This window comes from Orcinus orca, chromosome 3, assembly GCF_937001465.1.
Source record: "Orcinus orca chromosome 3, mOrcOrc1.1, whole genome shotgun sequence".
Lineage (NCBI taxonomy): Eukaryota > Metazoa > Chordata > Mammalia > Artiodactyla > Delphinidae > Orcinus > Orcinus orca.
In genome coordinates, this window is record NC_064561.1 from 109,338,131 (window position 1) to 109,360,622 (window position 22,492).

The following is a 22,492-nucleotide window of genomic DNA, read 5'->3' on the forward strand; positions in this document are numbered from 1 at the left end:
GAAATGCTCACAGTTACAAAAACCAATCAATCCATCAAAAACAAACCAGTAAAAAGACACCAAAATATTTATCAATAGTAAAATGGATAAAAGGTATAACTGTGAAACAATGAAACATATACACCTGCAAAAAAGCAAGTCACAGAAGATTATAAATACCACAAACTAGAAAAGTTCATTAACAGGCAAAACTAAACAATGTATTGGTAGGGATACATATGTAGGTGGTAAAACTATAATGAAAAACAAGAAAATATTAAAACAAATTCCAAAACAGAGGTTACCTATCATGGGTAAGAGGAAGAAAAAGGGATGCAGTTTGGAAATGACACAGCAGAATCTTAAAAAGCTGGTTATGCTCTATTTCTTAACCTAGCTGGTAGGTACATAGCACTCATTTTTGTACTCTTTCAAAAATTATACACAAATGCTTTATAAACACATATAACATATACATAATTCAGAAGAAACAACTTCATAACTGGCATTATTAGAAAAGAGTGTAAAATATAAATAAATTACTTTTAATTTGGAAGGTCTTACCTGATTTCCATATGTGTGCCTTCCTAAGGCATTTCTCATTTTAACAAATTTCAAATCTTTACTAGAATCTCTGTATTTTTCTTTTCTGTGATGTTCAGTTAAAATAGAACTAATATTAACATCTTCATCATGATTTTTCACTTCTTTCTGCATGTTTATAAAAATACTTTAGTTAGACTATGGATTAGTCATAGCCTCAACACAACCAATGCAAGTCACAACAAAAAAAACCCTCAGGAATGTAGGTTTTATGAAACATACACATGAGATTAAATACAGTAAAGAGCATTATGAATTATATTACATTTTAGTTATACTAAGATGAAACAGAAAAATAAATATTTTTAGTTCTTAAAGTATATACTGTGTTTACAAACACATTTAATTTAGGTATTTTGTTAACTTACTCTTTCCTGGAATCTCTGCCTTTTACAAAATTTGTCATATGATTAGTCAAAACAGATTTGGTTATCTTCATTATTTTCTTTTATTTTTCCAAATGTTTGTGAAAACAATTTAGGCTCTACATCAAATAGAGTCTTGCCATTATTAGGCATATCAAATGAAACATCTCAGAAAACATCTTTGTATAGGAAATAGGTATAATAACATTCAAATGGATAAGAAGTATTGCAAACCATATTGTTTATTCTTTACACTAAGAAATTAAAAAAAATAGAAATTGTGACCTGAATTTGATATACATTCTCCTGAGTTCTAAAAGGAACTCAAGATGTTTACAGATGTATCCTTTTTACTTTTTTTTTTAAATTTAGATATAGTTGATGTACAATATTATATGTTACAGGTATACAATGTAATGATTCACAATTTTTCAAGGTTATACTCAACTTACAGTTATTATAAAATACTGGCTATATTTCCTGTGTTGTACAATATATCCTTGTAGCTTATTTTATGCCTAATAGTTTATACCTCTTAGTCCCCTACCCCTATATTGCCCCCTCCCAGCTATTCCCTCTCCCCACTGGTAACCACTAGTTTGTTCTCCATATCTGTAAGTCCATTTCAATTCTGTAATATTCAGTAGTTTATTTTTTAGATTCCACATATAAATTATATCATACTGTATTTATCTTTCTCTTTTTGACTTATTCCACTTAGTATACCTCCAAGTCCATCCATGTTGTTGCAAATGGCAAAATTTCATTTTTTATGGCTGAGTAGTATTCCACTATAACTATATGTCTATACAGATCTCCCATCTTCTTTATCCATTCATTTGTTGATGGACACTTAGGTTGCTTCCATACCATGGTAATTGTAAATAATGCTGCTATAAACATTGGTATGCTTGGATATTTTGAAACTAGTGTTTTCCTTTTTTTCTGATATGTACCCAGGAATGAAATTGCTGGGTCATATGGTAGTTCTACTTTTAGTTTCGTTTTTTATTTTTTAGAAACTGCCATACCATTTTCCACGGTGGGTGCACCAATTTATACTCCCATCAACAAACAGTGTATGAGGGTTCTGTTTTCTCTACATCCTCACCAATATTTGTTATTTCTGGTTTTTTCATGATAGCCATTCTGACAGATGTGAAGTGATATCACATTGTGGATTTAATTTGCATTTCTCTGATGATTAACGATGTTGAGCAGCTTTTCATATACCTGCTGGCCATCTGTATGCCTTCTTTAGAAAAATGTCTTTTCAGGTCTTCTGCCCATTTTTTAATTGGGTTGCTTTTTGGTGTTGAGATGTATGACCTGTTTATATATTTTGGCTATTAACCCCTTATTGGTCATATCATTAGCAAATATTTTCTCTCATTCAGTAGGCTGTCTTTTCATTTTGTCAATGGTTTACTTTGCTTTGTGAAGGCTTTTAAGTCTAATCAGGTATCATTTATTTATTTTTGCTTTTATTTCCTGTGCTTTAAGATACAGATTCAAAAAAAATACTGTGACAATTTATGTCAAAGAGTGTTATACCTATATTCTCTTCTGGGAGTTTTATGGTTTCAGGGCTTACATTTAAGTCTTTTATATATTTTGAGTTTATTTTTGGACATAATGTGAGGAAATGGTCTAATCTCATTGTTTCATATTTAACTGTCCAGTCTTTCCAGCATCACTTGTTGAAGAGACTGTCTTTTCACCATTCCATATTCTTGTCTCCTTTGTTGTAGATTCATTGAGCATAACTGTGTGGACTTACTTCTGGGCTCTCTACTCTGTTCCAATCATCTATGTGTCCATTTTTGTGCCAGTACCATACTGTTTTGATTACTGTAGCTTTGTAGTATAGTCAGATGTAGTATCGTCCAAAGTCAGGGAGCATGATTCCTTTGGCTCTGTTCTTCTTTCTCAAGAGTGTTTTGGCTATTTGGGCTCTTTTGTGTTTCCATTCAAATTTCAAAATTATTTATTTCTGTGAAAAATGCCCTTGGTATTTTGATAGGGTGGCACTGAATCTGTAGATTGCCTTGGTTAGTATGGTCATTTTTAACAATATTAATTCTTCCAACCCATGAACATGGGATATCTTCCCATTTGTTTGTGTTGGCTTCAATTTCTTTCATCAATGTCTTATAGTTTTCTGAGCATCGGATTTTTACCTCCTTAGGTAGGTTTACTCCCAGGTATTTTATTCTTTTTGATGCAATGGTAAATGGGATTGTTTCCTTAATTTCTCTTTCTGATAGTTTGTTGTTAGTGCATAGACATGCAGATTTCTGTATATTAATTTTTTATTTTGCAACTTTACAGAATTCATTACTGAGCTCTAGCAGTTTGTTGATGGCATCTTTAGGATATTCTATGTCCTATATTCTATACGTATAGACATATTCTATATGACATATTCTATATGTCACTGCCGACAGTGACAATTTTACATCTTCCTTTTCAATTTGGATTTTCTTTTTCTTCTGATTGCCATGGTTAGGACTTCCAATACTGTGTTCAATAAAAGCAGTGAGAGTGGGCATCCTTGTTTTGTTCCTGATCTTAGAGGAAATGCTTTCAGCTTTTTCCCATTGAATATGATGTTAGCTGTGGTATATATTTGAGGTCAGCTGTGGTATATTTGACGAAATGCTCTATATACACATATCTATTAAGTCCATTTGGTTTAATGTGTTATTTAAAGCTAGTGTTTCCATATTGATTTTCTGTCTGGATGATCTTTCTGTTGATGTAGGTGGGGTGTTAAAGTCCCCTACTATTATTATTATCAAGTTCTCCCTTTTGTTTGTTAATATTTGCTTTATGTATTTAGGTGGTCCTATGTTGGGTGCATATACATTTACAATTGTTATATCTTCTTCTTGGATTGATCCCTTGATCATTATATAATGTCCTCCTTTGTCTCATAACAATCTTTAAAGTCTATTTTGTGTGATGTAACTGTTGCTACACTGGCTTTCTTTTGATTTCAATTTGCATGGAATACCTTTTTCCATTCCCTCACTTTATCTGTGTATGTCATTAAATCTGAAGTGAGTCTCTTTTTGGCAGCATATATATGGGTTTTGTTTTTGTATGCATTCAGCTATTCTGTTTTTTGATTGAAGCATTTTATATACAACCTCTTGAGTTCTAAAACTCAAGATGTTTACAGATGTATTTTAATAATTACCCTATCTTTCATAAAATCTCCATTTTTTCATGTTAAATAAAACTAATTTAATAACTCCATTATTTTACATCCTTTATGTAAAAAATGTTATACTGTCGCTTATAATGCATATTTCAACAGACATATGAACTCAAAAGCCTCTAATTAAGATCATGTACACATAGTTAATCATAGAAAATCATCTAAGTCACATAAATATCAACTGTATTTTGAAAAAGCTAGAGAAAATCACAAAAATATTTTAATCTCTTGGAAAGTTTTATTTACAGTCTCCATATATGATTTTGTAAGGTACTGCTCAGTTGAAGAAGTTCCAAATTGTTCCTAGAATTCTCTTTGTAAAATTTGACAGATGCAGTAAAAACAAATTTTAATTTCTTTCTACTCATATTTAAAAATATTTTAGTTTAGACTAATAATAATTACTAGGCTAATGATTTGGTAAACAATTAGAGAGTCTCTTTTATAAAAAACAGTATGAAACTGAACATAACTGAACATTAGGTCTTCTAGGGTAGAACTAATAATGTCTTTTTTGGTTGCTCCTACTAACTGAAAAATTTTAGTTGAGAGCCACAAATATGCTTTCTTAACGTACTTTTCATTGCTCTAAGTTCAGAGTCCTTCATTTTTTTTTTGTTTTCCATATTTAATCATACTGGAATTCACTTGTGCCATTTAAAAAAACTTGATCTATATGCAGTAAAATACTTGACTTTAGACCATGAATATGAATACATATATTGATGAATCCTTTGTAAGACACACGTTACATTCAACATACCGAGTTGTTTTAAGTAATTACCATGTGTTGAGAACACACTATGTATTAGGAACTGTGAATTTCCATATGCACATATATATTATTTCAATAAGAGCCTCAAAATAGAGACATGGACAATATCCCAATATGTTCAAATTATAGACTGTAAATCAGAGCTGGGTTCAAATACCAGCTCTGTGATTCCAAAATCATTGTTATTTCCACCAAATAATGCCTCTCACAAATTTTGTAAGAAAAATCAGAAATGTAAGATTTTTTTAGAGTATAAAGTGTTACCTGGGTTCTGCACATGATCTCTTTTAAGGCACCTTTCATTTCAAGAAATCCCATATCTTTCCTGAAATCTTTGTTTTTTTCTTGATTGCTGTGGTTATTCCAAACAGAACTGGTTTGGGAATCTTCATCATTCTGAATTTCTTTCTGTATATATGTAAAAATGGTTTAGGCAATCAATTAAGTATGATTTCAACATTATGTACTCTTTATGGTATCCAACTTTATAATTGCAAAATATTTTGGTAGTCAAACAAGTAGGTACAAGAATGCACTCTTCTAAAAGAAATGCACTCTTCTAAATCAAAGGTTATTAAACACAGTAGTAAGTTCCTTGAAAGGAAAAAAAAAATCATTACAACAAAGGTCCCAAATAATAAAATAATAATAATGTATCTCAAGGAAAGCTAATGCTCTGTTGGTCTAGTAACAAGCAGCCCTTTTTATGAATAATCATGAACAAAACTATTTTATCTAGTCCCTTACCAAGTTAAAGTTACAATCTACTTCAACATTTTCTGATTATAGATTATTTCTCAGATTATTTTTCAGCTTTTTACTAGTAAGACTTCTTATTTGCACGTCTATCATACAGAGAAGAAAATAGGCTAATAGTTGAATTCACAGCTCTTATTTTACTTGAACATTAGTAAGCAATTATCTTCACCTAACTCTATCTCAAACACATTTATTTCTCTTGTTAAGGAATCCAAACTGAATTTTTAACTACCTACCAATAATAATTTAAAATATAGTTGCATATGTACTTATACATAAAATTCTCGAAGTTTAGTAAGATAAAGAATTGAGAGTAAAGATGAATTCAAGTACTTATTATGCAAGAGTATTCAAAGATTCACCATCTTTACACAAAGAGAGTGGAGAATCATTGTCCTCCTAGGGAACAATCATGATATAGATGAAATGTGGTTAAGGCCTATGGTGTGATCTTTGGTTCCCTTTCACTTGTACTGGGCTTCCTATATGGATATGAGGGCCCTTTAGCAGCTTGCAATCTCGCAACCAGACAACAATCCCTGAGAGTAGCTGATTAAATTTCTTCAGTTACTCAGAAAAGTGAAATTGAAAGCCATGAAAAATGAAGACTTTTCTTCTGTCTTATTCCTGGAATCAAAGAAAGTATTACTCTGAATGTACAATTTCCATTAAGGACAACTTTAATGGGGATAAACTGAGTTTCTGGCTTCAAATTTCACATGGTTGACAAAGAGGATAAATCCTCAGGCTTAGATCATCAAGAAATGTCTAAAATACAGGATGAATTAATCCCATATAGTTTCCAGTTACACAGAATACATACGCAAAAGAACATACCATTATCATTAGCAACTAGGGAAAAACATACTGTTTTCTAATTCTGACTATTAAGATCTGTGAATTAGAATGTATGATTCAAGTACCCTATTTAAATAATTAAAAATCACAACGTGATAAACTATGACATTTGGAAAAATTTTAAAAATAATCTATTTTCTATAGCACTAAACAAATGATCAACATGTAATTGTCTCCAAGCCACACTCTCTCCAACCAGCTACTCTTATGAAAGATATGGGCATTATTTTCTGTAAATATTCATTACTTATTCCTTATTTTATAAAATTTTAGTGCCAACAATACACTAGGCATTGTGTTAGGTGTTTGTCTCCTATATGATCTAGGAAAAGAGTGCCATGTCTAATCTCCCTTGTATAGTATAATGCTATGTTACAAACAGATGACCAAAAGCCTATTAATTCAGTAAATTATTCTATTACCTAAGATAGGGCAGCACAGTGTGGAAATGATAGTTGCCCTGGCTTCTGATTCCCATATTTGACTTTGTTTTCTGTCTTAAAATAGGTATGGATATGCTTTGGTCTCAGGTCTTATTCCTTGATTCAGCCATGGCATTTGCCACACAACTTGAATGAATTCACAAGACTGGATGGAGAGCCAGAGAGATAAAGTAATTAGAACAAGCATCTTTTGAGTACTCTACATGGTTCTTTTCTTTTGGAGGGGCCACACTGCGTGGCTTGTGGGATCTTAGTTCCCCAACCAGGGATCGAACCCAGGCCCCCTGCAGTGGAAGCGCCAAGTCCTAACCATTGGACCACTAGGGAATTCCCAGAGTGTTCTACATAGTTCTTAACTAGACTGACTACTAGCATATGGTAATCTCTACAGCATTAAGTATTTTTAACTACCCAGAAAGAGACCTTCCTTATCAAGGAAACCTAATAATACTCAAAATGAGAAAAGTAAAGGGAGACTCGAGGAGAGCAGCCTTAAAATTTTTTGAGTGCTTGGTCTTCAATTTTTGGTCTGACATACGATAGCTGTGAGATCATGGGAAAATTATTAAGTTCAATTATATGCCATTTCACTAACTGTAAAATGAGGCCATAGTGCATACCACACAGGAACATAAGGTTTAAAATAAGATTAAGTGTGTAAAATGCTTAGCATCGTGCCTGGCACACAGTAATCACTCAATAAATGATGGTTTAGAGTAACAGTTGTATAACAACCAAAGTAAAGTAGGTATTACCTTCTACATGCAAAGAAAGATATTCGGTCACAGAATAAATGACTTCCCTATGGTTAAAGAAGTAATAAGTTACAAATCTAGGTCAACAATTAGTTGATCTGGAACAAAAAGTGTATGTTTTTGCAATTACTAATATATTTCCATAAGACTTTTCTGTGGATCATTTTATTTTATTTCTTGGACAGATAATCAAAAGAAGTTTTGAGTATTCCTAAGTATTCTCGCCTTTTTGTGACATCTTCCTTGGGCCAAACAATTTAGATACATTAGTCACTTGCTCTTCTGTATTTCTATACCTTGCACAATACATACTAAATTGTAATTAACAGTTTCCACATTCTGTTTATGCCACATTTTGTTTTTGAAGTCTGGCAGGTGGTCTTATTCATTTTCTATAGTGCATAGCATAATGACTGGTACAGCAAAAGTCTTCAGCAAGTATCTATAAACCTGAACTAAATAATTCCTGATTCTGTTACTAAGTGGCTTTCCAAAAAGTTAAGTAGGTTAAACACAACTATTTTTTAAACAATTGCTCAATTGTTACTTTTGACTCATTTTATATGGCAACTCTTCTTAAAGGACACTTCAGAATCCATCTAATGAGGAATGTATTATATTCTATGCCAAAGAGGTAGAAGAAAAGCAAGACATCAAAATGAAGTTAACTATCTTATCCTCAGAAGGGATCACAAAATGCCTCATTTGGAATGAATGGTTATGAACTAACTCTTAGCTGTCTAATCTAGAGCTTACAAAACAATGTATTCTAAAAACAAATATAAGTTAGAGATTGTCTATTATTTTTGCTTGATATACTAATGCCCTCTAGTACTTCAGAAGCTGAATCTGATTGTGTCAGATTACTGCAAAATACGATTATGGAGAAAGCATAATACATATTACATTTTGTTCATTTCTTTCCATAGAGAAAGGGAAATTCAGATACTTTTTCTAATTTAGTTAAGAATGGTTTTCATTCTGTTGAGAGTTAATACTACCTTTAAATTGTTCAGTTAGGTAGATCAGATAGGATGCTTTAGGCTGCAAATAATTAAACCAATTCAAACTAATGTAAACAACATGGAAATTGTTACCTCACAGAATGGCAATATGGTCCATTGCTAAGTCAGGTTTCAGGGTTGATTAATCCAGCAACTCAAGTATCTCTACAAGAGTCTACATTCTGTCTCTACACTTTGCTGTCTACAAGATTGGTTTCAACCTAAGGCTACTTCTCCTCATGGTCAAAGAATGGCTGCCAGTAGTAATTACGGTTTCGTTTCATTTTTCCATGTTTACATTTAGCAGATGCCAGGCTGCCAGAGGCTCTTTTCAGAATGAGAAAGAAACTTCCCAGAAGCTCTTACATACCTCTCTTCATGTCCCATGAATCAGAACTGGTTGACATGCCCATTCCTAGACCAATCACTGTCAAGGACAATGAGATTATCCATAGTCCAAGCAGATCCATCCTCTGAACTAAGGTCAAATTTCCAATCCACACTGCCGCTACTCAGTAGGGAAAGGTAATTATACAATGGTATATTACATCTACTCTTGGAATACTCAAGGGTTGTTCATAATTTCTCTATTAATCTAACAAATATAAAATGAGAACTCATGTGCTAGGCTTTATGCAAGATGATTCAGATATAACTATGGAAAAGACAGACATCATCCTTGATGACACAGTGCTTTTGGTTTAGGTGGGGAAAAAGACATGAACCAAGTAATCAGCCAATTAATTACAACTGTGATGAGTACTATAAAGCAAAATAGTGATATCAGAACACATTAGAGGTGAACCTAACTATTTTAATAAGGGGCCAGGGAGGCTTCCTTGAAGAGGCAGCATTATAACTGCAAACTGATTAAGCAGGAAGCAGGCAGGCATAGGGAATGAGAGAATAGTGGAAAGGACCTTTTTAGGAAGAGAAAATAGCTTTTCAGAAGACACTGAGGTAGGATGTAGCCTAGCCTGTTTAAGAAACTGGAAGAAGGCAGTTGTGTTATAGTATAGTGAGCATAGGAAAAAGTAGAGCAGGCTATAGTTGCAAAGGTAGGAGTGACAGGAACCCTGTGCTAACTTAAAGCTGTATTAGAGGTTTACAACTTTATCCTAAGGGCAATGGGAAGCCATTGGACAGTTTTAAGTAGGAGAGAGACAGCATCAGAATTATTTTAGAAAGAGCATTTTAGATGTTACTTCTGGATGAAGCTGAATGGACTAGGGAAAGAAAAGTAAGAGTTACTAGGAAATTAGCAAAAGTAAAGAAGTAGAACAATAGGGAGAATAATAGGAGTTGATTCCAGGAGCACAGGGCAAAGAGGATGAACTCAATATGATGTCAGTACAGAAGAGAAGCAGTTTATTCAAGAAGTATTTGAAATAAAATCAATAGGACTTGGTAATTGACAAGATGTGGGGAATAAAGGAAAGGAAGGTTTCAAGGGTGATTCCCAGGCTTCTAACATAAATTATTAGACAAAAGGTTGTATAGTATCTATCGAGATGGGAAACACTGAAAAAGGTGCTAAGTTTTCCTAGAAGACCAAGGTTCAGTTTTTAGACATACTGTAGGTTCTCTTCCACCTTAAGTGACGCTTCTTAAAAATTCTTCTTTGCTTACCTTTAGAGCAATTCTTCTAGGGTTATTTCCATTCAAACTACTTAAGGAGTGGTATGTGCACCAAGTGAGGAGATGTAGGTGGAGGAAAAGGACAGGAAAATATTTCTAAATTCTTAGAAACAGCTCCCTCTTTTCCAATGGGAAAATACCGAAGAATTCTCATATGATACTATAGCCCACTGCTGTTTTATTTATAATCTGGTTTAAAATGCTTAAAATTATTTTGTAATAAACATCACCAAAGCACTGAAAACAAAAGTAGAGACTTAAAATAAGACAAATTTTAAATTTAGTAAGTTCTTTTCAGATTTATCAGAAACAGTCTCAAATATTTAAATAATTGAGAGCAACTGTCTTAAAAATGTCATTTTAATTCTAATCGCACTTTCAAAACTCAGAACATAATTTGATTTTTACATTTCACTGTATCAATATTTTATAAAATAAACATTTAAAAATGTTTACTAATTTTTTGTTTGTTTTTTACTTACCTCTAAAAGAAAATCTCCTAGATACTGAATTGGATAAAATGGAGCCTTAAAGTTATCTTTTTCTTGTTCAGCCTTGATTCTCGCATTACTGGCAATCACATGAGTTATTCCACTTGGCGAATTTTTTGGTAAAATAACATTTGCTTTTCCAGCCTCCAAAACTCTAAATGAAAATGTAGAAAGTATATTAAAAAGAAAGTATGGGGCTTCCCTGGTGGCGCAGTGGTTGAGAGTCCGCCTGCCGATGCAGGGGACACGGGTTTGTGCCCCGGTCCAGGAAGATCCCACATGCCGTGGAGCGGCTAGGCCCGTGAGCCAGGGCCGCTGAGCCTGCGCGTCCGGAGCCTGTGCTCCGCAACGGGAGAGGCCACAACAGTGAGAGGCCCACGTACCGCAAACAAACAAACAAAAAAAAAGAAAGTATGTTTAGTCAAATTATCTAAATCAATTACTTCCTAGGAGTAGGAGCAGATCTTTCTGAAAGGAATTAATTCCTTTGGTCTATTTGAGTGCCACGGAGAATAACTATTGCAATGATTTCCTAAATTTTAAGCTGTTCAGAACAGATGTGTTTGAGAAATCATGCTATTCCCTCTACTTATCCGTTTCTTGATATGGGAAAAGTTTTTAAGAATCAAGAATACTAAGTTTACAAGGGGGGAAAGCAGCAGGGAGTGGGGGTGATGGTGTGATGAATAAAAAAAAAATAGAACACTAAGTTTATTTCCTAAGGAAAAGTCACCTCAATAAGCCAAAAAAAAAACAATGCAAGAATTCTAAGAAAGTGTTTACCTCAGAAGACAACATACCTCCAAGGAAATCATTCTGGACCACAAAAAAACAGAACTAAACTTGCCAAACTTCTTCTAAAAATTAGCTTTTGAAAAAGTTTAATAACTTTGATCTACATTAAGAAATACATTTTACATTTAGGCTCAGAAGACACACACAGACACACAGGCACAAACACACCCAAAAGTTTCATGAAAATTCGTTACTGCAGAGGATTTAGAAAGCCAAGAGAACACTACTACAACCTGACAGTAAGAAAAAAGCCAAACAATCCACAAAATCATAACTTTTCATGAACCTATCAGAGAACTGAGATAAGCCAACCAAGAAATTGAATTTCCAAAAGAGTGATAAGCACCTTTGTGAAGAGATTGGATACACAAACTATTTCACTTTTGCCAGAACACCAGAGAGAAGTAGCCACCATAAATGCAGGCAAGAATCAGGTAAAATCTTAATAAATTTAAAGGCCAAGTGTAGGCAGAATGAAAGTTTAGAATAACTGAGAGTCCCTGACACATGGAAGGGCCCCCCTCAGTTGCAAGCTCTTTGCCACCAGCATCTATTAAGTATTCACGAAAAAGATTAGGGGCAGGTAACAGCAGGAACCCCATTGTTAGCGAAGGTGGGCCAGTGGGGACTGCCTGCCAACAAGAGATAGATGTAAAACCAGGCCCACTTCCCTGGATCCATCTCTCATATGAAGCAAAAGCCTTAAGTTATTTGGGTAAGGTAAGAAAGTCTTCTATTTCAGAACCCAGGAAAAGATGCACTGCTTTTGTTGTAAGAGCGGAAGTAAAACTCATCTGCCTTTGGGAAAGGGGTAGGAAAACTTCCTGCTGTGCTGCCAAAAAAAAAAGGGATAAAGGATAGAAGCAAAAGCCACCTGTCCCTGGAGAAGGGGCAGGAATGACACTTGGGCCTGGGTTCCTGCACTAATACAAAGCAGAGACCTAATGCTGGGGGAGATGATAGAAAATCTCTTACCCAAGACCCTGCCCAGAATACAAGGGAGAATTTGGCTGCCATGGGAAATTGAGACAGAAGCAATGGGTATATCCCAACCCCAGAGACCAAGAACATGAAGAATGCTTAAGACTAAAGCTTATGCAACAAAACGAAAACACACCAACCCTTACTCCCCAACCTAGAAATGAGTAGGAAGCAAGAGGGGAAGAATATGAAGAGCCCTTCTGTGATGAAATAGTAAAGGGACTACCGAAAGCTGAGAATGAATAAAGAACACTGATTAAAAAACCTCCAGCATCACAGGCCCCACGCTAAGCACAAGGGAACTGTAAACCACTGCTGGAATAAAATGAAATGATGCGCTGAAGATGAAAATAGCACTAACAAAACCCAAAGCCAGCTCAACAATTGACAAGATTAACTCAACGACCCCATACTAACTGCCTTACAAGTAGGTCCATTTTTGGATATTAACATTATTCACCTCAGCCTCTACTGTTCTTCTATAGGGAATGTCTATGTATGCAAAAAACACAAGACATACACAAAAATGGGAAAAAAAACCAACAACCAAACCATTGTCAAGAGATAAAACAATAAAGAGCACAAAGAGATGATCCACATGTTGAAAGTTTAAAAAAGTGACTTTAAAATAACTGTGAATGACATGTTAAAAGATAGAATAGGTGGACAATTTGCACGAACATATGGGAAATTCAGAAGATAGTACAATCAAAAAGGTAGAATTAAGATACTATATCAAAGAAGAATTTCTTTGATAGGCTTATCAATAGACTGCACAAAACTGAGGAAGAAATCATTGAACCTGATAAGTCAATAGTAAGTATCCAACTGAAACACACACACACACACACACACACACACACACACACACACGAAGGGAAAAAAAAACAAAACAGAGAAAGCAAATACTGTGGAACGGAATCAAATGGTCTAAAATATGGATAATGGATCTACAGAGGAAGAACACAGTAGAACAAATATTGGGCTGGCCAAAAAGTTCATTTGGGTTTTTCCATAAGATCTCATGGAAACAGAATCAGCAAATAGAATCAGCAATTATTAAAAATGGATAATACACTACAATGAAGTAGAATTTCTCTCAGGAATACAAGTTTGGTTTAACATTTAAGAATTGATCAAAATAATTTACCATATTAACAGAATAAAGGAGAAAAGCCAATTATCTCAATAGGTGCAGACAAAAACTTTCAGAGCCAATATATTTATAATAGCATCCCCTTTTTCCATAAGGTATTATGGAAAGACCTGAACGAACTTTTTGGCCAATTCAATAATTTACAAGATAATGGCCAAGAATTTCACAAAATTAAAAAAGACAAAAACTCCCGTTTCCCTAAAAAGCTAAGAGAACTCCAAGCAAGTAACATAAATAATAATAAACAATAAACAAAATGCACACACATATATGTGGATACATAATCAAATCACCAAAAACCAAGAGTTGTGTTGCTTTTTCAATTTTAATTTCCAATTGCATCACTAGCATATGAAAACACAATTTTTATTTAGTCACTTATTATCCTGTGATCTTGATTAAAGTTATTAATTAGTTCTAATAGCTTTTTTTAGTAAATTATTTGGTATATGAACATGTCTTTTGGAAATAAAACCAAGTATTCTTATTTCTTTATTTCCAACTCTATGCCTCTTATTTATTTTCTTTGCCTTATTGCACTGGCTAGTACCTCTAGTAAAATCCTGAATATTAACGGTCAGAGGGGGCATTCTTGTCTTGTTCCCAATTATGGTGGAAAAAAAAAATTCATGATATTGTTTAGATTTTTTCATAGATGTCATTTATCAGGTTGAGGATACAAAAATTCTCAACAAAATATTTATAAATAGAATCAGCAATTGTTAAAAATGGATAATACACTACAGTGAAGTGGAATTTCTCTCAGGAATACAAGTTTCGTTTAACATTTACGAATTGATCAAAATAATTTACCATATTAACAGAATAAAGGAGAAAAGTTAAATAATGGATATAAAAACTTACAGAGCAATCGATTTATAATAGCATCCCAAAATATGAAGTACATAGAATTAAATTTAACAAAATATGTGCAAGGTTTATACAACAAAAACTATATTAATGACAGAAATTAAAGAAGCCCTGGAGAGAAACAGAGTCTACTGATAGGATGACTCAATATTAAGATCTCAATTCTTCCCAATTTGATCTACAGATTCAACACAATTTCAATAAAAATCCCAGCTTGTTTTTTTTGTAGAAGTTGACAAGCTGATTCTAAAATGCATACGGAAATATAAAGGATCCAGAATCACCAAAACAATTTTGAAAAAGACAAAGTTGGAAGACTCACAAGACCTGATTTCAAGACTCACTATAATACTATAGTAACCAAAACAGTGTTTTGGTGTAAAGTAGATATAGATATCAATGGAACAGTAAGAAGTTCAGAAATAGACCACACAAATATGGTCACCTCATTTTTGGACAATAGTTCCAAAGTAATTACAGAACAATTGGAACTCTCATACATTGTTAGTGGGAATGTAAAATGGTACAACAAGTTGGAAAACAGTTTGGCATTTTCTCATAATGTTAAATGTACAACTGCCATCTGAGCAAGCAATTTCACTCCTGGATATTTACCCAAGAGAAATAAAAACACATCTACGTGAAGACTCGTACTCAAATGTTCATAGCCACTTCATTCATATTAGCAAAACCAAACCAAAACCAAAAAAACCCCATATGTCCATCCATGGGTGAATAAACAGACTGTGATATATATATATAGAGTGGAATACTACTCAGTAACAAAAAGAAAGGAACTGCTGATACACACAACAACATGGATGAATCTCAAAAATAACAAGGCAGGCAAATGAAGCTACATCAAAGGAGTATATACAGTATGATCCCATTTATATGAACCTCTAAAAAAGACAAATCTAATGTACAGTGACAAAAAAGAAATTAGTGGTTGTTTGGTTTGGTGGTGCAGAATTAAATGTACAAAAACACAAGGGAATATTTTAGGATGATGTAAATGTTACAGATCTTGATTGTAGTATGGGTAACATGGATGCATAAATTTGTCCAAACTCATCAAAACGTATACACTTAAAATCTGTGCATTTTATGGTCTATAAATTACACTTCAGTAAAGGTAACAAAAAGCCCTTAGACCATGCTCTCCCGGCAAAAAGAGTCACAGCAGTCTAAGAATACGGTTTACCCAATAAGAAGTCTTCTTAAAATATGGTGTAAAAGATAAAAAGAAATGAAATTATGATGGAAACAGTATGAACCATGAAGACTACACCACATAAACCTAGAAAAATGCCTTTAACGTAATACTTCACTTACAAAAAACTGTAAGTGCTTCACAACTGAAAACAAATATCTTCCAATTTAAAATAAAGATTTTACTTGAGTTTGCAAAGAAATAACATGGAAGGTGAAACAGAGACCCTGAGAATAATGCAATACTTATAAAACAGATTTTGTTCCATCAGACACATACGCTTAAAAGTGCAGAATGGCTTAACTAGGAGATCAAAGAGTAAATCATCAAGGCTCATTTGGAATAAATGAATAATTGCAAAGAAATACAAAAAGGTATTTAAGCAAACCAAAATTGTTTTCACATTCACTGCTTTAGCTTCTATGAAATCTCACCTTACAAGAGAATCACTTCGTTTATCAGCTCTAACAAGGAGGACAACTTTCCATCTATGGAAGGCTCCTGGAGCACCAGTGCGTTTCAGTTCTTCACGCCATCTTTTAGGTGCAGACTGCATTTGAGGTGAATAATGGGAGTCTTTTTCAATTTTATATCCCCATTCGTAAGTTGTTTCATCAAGCCATTTGCCACTTTTGGCACTATGAATTATGTAGTCCTTAGTTAGTACCCACTTTCCTAGAAAGCAAATGAACTGTCAGTCACAGAAGAATTTTGGTTCTGATAAATGGTAAACAATAAAGACCAAATATCAAATAAAATTTGGCCTTTTTCAACACCTTTTTCTACATTGCCAATGTTATCTTTGAACTATGTTTTCTTAAATTTTTTGATAGTGAAAGGCTTACAACATCACTGAACATTGTATGTAAACTTTCCCATAATAAATAATTTTAATTCTAACTGTTACTAAGTAAAATATAAACCAAAGGATTAATAAAATGTGGTACTACTTAAATTATGACTACTATTATTATTCACCATTTTGAGTGAGGTTTATATTCTTCCTTCTATACCAAAAACTTTTCCAATAATGTTTACAGCATTGTTACACTATATAAAACAAATTAACTGAGTTAGAGAATTTTCTAGGATATGTAACAACATTCTGATCTGGGCATAAATGATCTTTTTAAACAGCAGGGGAAATATATGCTTTCATTTGTGTAATAATGAATACAAATTTTTTTATGGTAAGTTATTCTAAAAAATGGTAAATTCACCTGAGTTAAATACTGCAAAAAAAAAAAAGTAAAACAAGTGGACTAATGATATGCCAAATCAATCACAGGAGAGAAAAGTATATGAAAAACATCAATAGTGACAAAGGCAGAAGACACTAAGCCCTAATTTAGGTTTATAGAATTTAAAATCTTAGAAAAATAAAATAGAATGATTGCTTCATAGCATGGATGGCAGGGGAAACAGGAGCAAGAGAGCAAAAACAGTAACTCTTCCAATGATAGATCAAAGAAAAGAAACTTGACTGCAAATCGCTGAGGATTCAACAAAAGATTTTTTTTTGGGGGGGGGCGGCATTTTGTGCCAAACCTTTTTATTAAAATATTTTTTCTTAGATGAAGCACTTACTAGGTGAAGTAAATATTTCTGCCTCTTTAATACGTTTTTCAAGTGTTACAAAGTTCTATTCAGAAAATCAAAGCAAAAATATATCAAACAAATATCTTCAGGGACTTCCCTGGGGGCGTAGTGGATAAGACTCCGCACTCTCAATGCAGGGCGCCCAGGTTTGATCCCTGGTCAGGGAACTAGATCCCACATGCGTGCTGCAACTAAGAGTTCACATGCCACAACTAAGGAGCCCTGGAGCTGCAACTAAAGGAGCCTTGGAGCCGCAACTAAGACTGGGTGCAACCAAATAAATAAACAAGTATTTTCAGAAAAATATAAGAACCACATTTATGTTTAATATAATAAACACACTATCTTCCCAGAGATTAAGGTACTTTTTCTTCACCATGAAGATTTTTTTTTCAAAGGTGAGAGGAAGGTAGTTAACTTACCTGCTGCACAAGCTGCTAAAAACTTCTCACTCTTACACAGGCGTTCAGCTATTAGATGTGTACAATTTTTGTATTTCTGGAAGGAAAAATCCACATGAAAAAATGTTACTTCGGAAGATTTCCTTTTTAAGGTATTTTTTCTATTCTTGCAATATCAAGGGTGCATTTTATCATTCTTAGGCCAACATTTTAATTGTAGTTATTCTTCAACTATATCTTGAACTTTTTAAGTTACTGTACTCACCTCACTCTTGATAAAAGTGCAATCTAGTTTTAAAAGCAATTTCCCTAGAGCTTCTTTTTCTTCCATCTTAAATCCTGTCATCTGGATAATATGTTTTGGGGCACCATCTTCCATCTAACATATACACATAAAAAAGACAACATATGTTAAAGATAGTATTCACAGGGTTGACATTATTTTTTATTAACTATGAATACTAAAAATAAAAACTAAAACTACTTAACATATAAGGCTTAATTGTAAATACCAATGTTCAAACTGCCTATGTGCAATAGAAATTAGTTTTAAAAGCGATCTTCTCAAAATGTAGCTGTATATAAAGTGAGATTTGTTTTCTGGTCTGAACAATGAAAGCTTGCATTACTACATTACTTGCCACTAAAACACAATGATGAATGTAACTCTTCAGAAAAAGACCGATACTTATAAAATTTTAGCATAATATTAGCTTCATTTTAAAAGTATTGTTTTTGCTAAGAGCGTTGGAAACAAGGACACTTGTGGACAATGACACCCTCAGATCTCATACTAACTTTTAAAAGTGTCTGTGGACAGATATTGAAGAATATTTATAAATCAATGGAGAACTTGATAAACTTATGGTACCACAGCACTTACAACAAATAATTTAGTATAGTAGGTATATACTAAGTTATTCCCAATCTACATTTCTTAACTGTGCTATATATATGTTAATTTCATCACTTACAAAGTAGACTGAAAAAATCATGTGGGTTTCAAATATATTTTGATAGGGACATTAACCTATATTTCAATGGAGCTCACAAAGCACTTTGTATTTGAGGTGGTACATTTATTGGCCAACAATAGGAAAATTCACAGCATTTCTAATTAGAATACAGCTTTTTTTGTTTTTGTTTACATGAGGTTAGAACTTCAGACCTAGATCATCTTGGAGAAAATCTAGTTTCTCATTAAAGATGAGGAAAGCAGTGAGGAGAGAAATCAGGGTAATTTTTTCATTTCTCTAACAACTGTCACCATTAGCTCTGGATTAGTATTCACTTAATGCCACAGGCTGAGCAACAGCAGTTGGCTTCTTTCAAAACAATTAAAAGTAAACTTCAAAAATTATAACAAAAACTATTACCAGGACTTGTAATAGACAACTGGTGAAATTAAAAATGTTCTTTATAGGAACTCTATTTTCAAAGACTGCATATACATGTTATATATATATTTATATTAAATACCTATAAACTATATACACATATGTAGTTATTTAAAGGTTGAGATTCATTTTAGAGTAGAAGTTGAAAGAAAGTCTCACTATAAACAATTTAAAGCATTACTCAGGGTTAAGAGTGAAACTTTTGCTAGGGTAATAGCACTCCTAGTTTCTCTCTCTACCCTGCATCACTCCTTGCTTTAGGAGGAGAAGCTACTTGAGAGAACTAACTGAATATGCTTTGCCAGACACATCTGCATATTTGCAAAGATGGTTCATATTAATGCACGTGGACATGGCATAAGGAGCTGCCAGTAATAGTACTGCACTGCCTGGGTGGGTAAATCAATTCAGAAGTTATGTAATAAGAAACACACTGGAGTTGCATATCAAATCCACCTCCTCTAAACCAATTTTTATTCAGTAAAAAGGGTGATCTTTTGACCTCAACCTATCTGACTTTTATATTTCTCTGTTGGCTCCAAAGGAGGGAAAGGGATATTACGTATTAACCCCTAAAAAACCCAAAATTCAAGATACAGAACATAAAGAAAGTGTCTTTAGGGATAGGGCTCTTTGGGATTTCCCTGGTGGCACAGTGGTTAAGAATCCACCTGCCAACGCAGGGGACTCGGGTTCGATCCCTGGTCCAGGAAGATCCCACATGCTGCAGAGCAACTAAGCCCGTGCGCCACAACTACTGAGTCTGCGCGCTTAGAGTCCGTGCTCCGCCAACGAGAAGCCACCGCAATGAGAAGCCCGTGCACCGCAACGAAGAGTAGCCCCTGCTCACCGCAACTAGAGAAAGCCTGCGCGCAGCAACGAAGACCCAACGCAGCAAAAATAAAATTGAAAAAAAAAAAGATAAGGCTCTTTGATGAAACAATTTCTATAAGTTTGGCCAGTACAAAATTATAAGGTGAACACAGTAGGGCTTGGTGTCTTATGAAATAATCAAACATGTAAAATACTATCATCAGTAATTAAAATGTAAGTAGCTTCTTGCATAAGGAACTCTACTGTATTAATCATCCAAATTTTTAAACCACTTACATGGGTTAAATAACATAGCTCGAGTGATAATATCCATTAATATAAAATAGCAATATATAAAAAATTTACAAAAATGTCCTCTGTTACTAGAAATAATAATGAATTAGTCTGATGCAGAACACATATTAACACACATACAATAAAGCCACATGGGAATTATAAGGCATATAACCAAAACTAGGCAGAAACACTGCTATCACTAATTCTAGGGAATGACAAAGACCTTAAGCAAATTTCCTTTAGAAAGTAACAGGTCCTTTCAGAAACACTAGACTAGTGAAATTCAACATATCTGTGAATACCACCTTGATATTCTAATGGAAAAGGCAATCTAATTGTTTTTATAGTTATTGAAAGCCATTTTTAGCAGAGGAATACAAGTGTTTTAACTGTATATATTTTGCCTACTATTATACTTGTATTTTATTTATGTATTTAAGAGTTTGAAAAACAATTTAGTAGGTATTTCAAGAAATGCTGCCAAAGAAGGGAAGTCTGAGTAGCTTTAAAAACCTAAAATCTTGCCCATCTGGCTATTTTAAAATGCTGACATACAGAAACTACTGTTAAGTAATAAGAATATACAGAAAGCAATGAAAAAATCACTGTAATGCTACCACTCAAAAAGTCTTATTTAAAAATTGTCTTAACTTTTATTTTTCTACTTCCTGAGAACTAAATATGTTATACAGAACTATAAGGAAAAAAAAATCTACTACACTATGTTCCTCATTTAGATCAAGTTAGTAACAGCTATTTCACAATCTGAATGTTTATTATTAACAAGGTGCCATTTTAACATATTTTGGTTTGATGCATAAATTACTAAATAACTTGGACTTATTTGAGTCGTGTATAATGCAAAGTTTTCACCTTAAATCATACTGTCTTTATGATGGAGCAATTATAGCCACTTTACATATTTAACAGCATTTTTTGTGAAAGCAAGAGTCCTCAGTAAAATGAAAACAGGACCAATGGTGCTTAATGGTAGAAATCAGGAAAGCCTTTTTAACAGCAACTTCTTTCCTTTGAAAAACAAGTAAAATGAAACTGATATTAAACAAGCAAAGAGGAAAGGCCAGTAAGAAATACAAGTGAAAAAGCTGGTCTTCCTGATTCAAACAGCGTGAAAATATGAGTGTTAAAAAAACTTAGAATACATAACATTAACAAGTTTATCAGAAAAACTGGGCTATTAGCTAAACTTCCACAGAATCGTGAATCCCAGTGATGGTACACAGTAACTAGCACAGCTTTTTTAAAGAACAAATTCCATTAACCTAATCTAATACAGTCCTATAATAAAATGATCTACTTGAAGTAACAGAATTTACAATACATTTATCAATGCTTTTTAATACCACATCACATGACAAACTAATAACCACAGATCTAATTCATAGTTACATGGGAAAATAGTTCTATGTCTATATACCAGAATAGACATAGACATATATAGATAAAGATAGATTTATACTTATAAAATTAGTGGTTTAATGGCTCTTCCTATGACCCTCCAGGAGTAAGAAAACAATAAACAATAGCCTGATATACCAGTGAACCCAAAGAAAGTACTATACAACATTGGTGCAATACCTATCAATGACTCAGACAACTCAAAGTCAAGTTTTGTGCTGGTAATAGGTTCTGGGATATGGAAGATGAAAAGCTAACTGCTAGAAGTCTTGCAGCTCAAGAAATAAAGTAAATAAACTGCAATATAATTGTACGAGTAGTATTTCTAGAAATTAGATATTTTTCTAGGAAATATAGGAGGTGATCCTTGAAGTATTCACACAGAAGATACTATCCTAACACAATTGGAAAAGAAAACAAACAAACAAAAAAAGCATTTATTTTTAACAGACATTTTATCTTTACTGTCAAAAAGTTAAAAAATACACGAGATTCTTAGTTACAAGGAAATACTCTCATAATAATTTTTAAAAATTTTGTAGTAAATTAAAAAACAATCTACTTACCTTGAATCATATAATACACACAACTAAGGAGATAATGATTGTGAACAGAGCTGGCATTTATGTAGAACAAGCAACTGTCTCTGTGGTGTGGA

General features: G+C 33.4%; 1 protein-coding gene across 2 annotated transcripts in view; it reads right to left on the reverse strand.

The window, feature by feature from the left end:
- SLF1 (SMC5-SMC6 complex localization factor 1) overlaps positions 1-22,492 on the reverse strand; it is a 65,959-nt gene that overhangs the window by 39,251 nt on the left and 4,216 nt on the right. The window contains exons 1-7 of one of the 2 annotated variants that reach the window (XM_033401141.2): positions 21,289-21,444; positions 18,174-18,287; positions 17,930-18,005; positions 16,343-16,583; positions 10,885-11,047; positions 5,210-5,353; positions 544-690 (exon numbers count right to left, since the gene is read on the reverse strand). In XM_033401141.2, coding sequence (XP_033257032.1) covers positions 544-690; positions 5,210-5,353; positions 10,885-11,047; positions 16,343-16,583; positions 17,930-18,005; positions 18,174-18,287 — 885 coding nt within the window. In that variant the 5' untranslated portion in view covers positions 21,289-21,444. Of the gene's footprint in view, positions 1-543; positions 691-5,209; positions 5,354-10,884; positions 11,048-16,342; positions 16,584-17,929; positions 18,006-18,173; positions 18,288-21,288; positions 21,445-22,492 lie in introns of those variants that run through there. The other variant, XM_004263528.4, reaches the window with a different exon arrangement.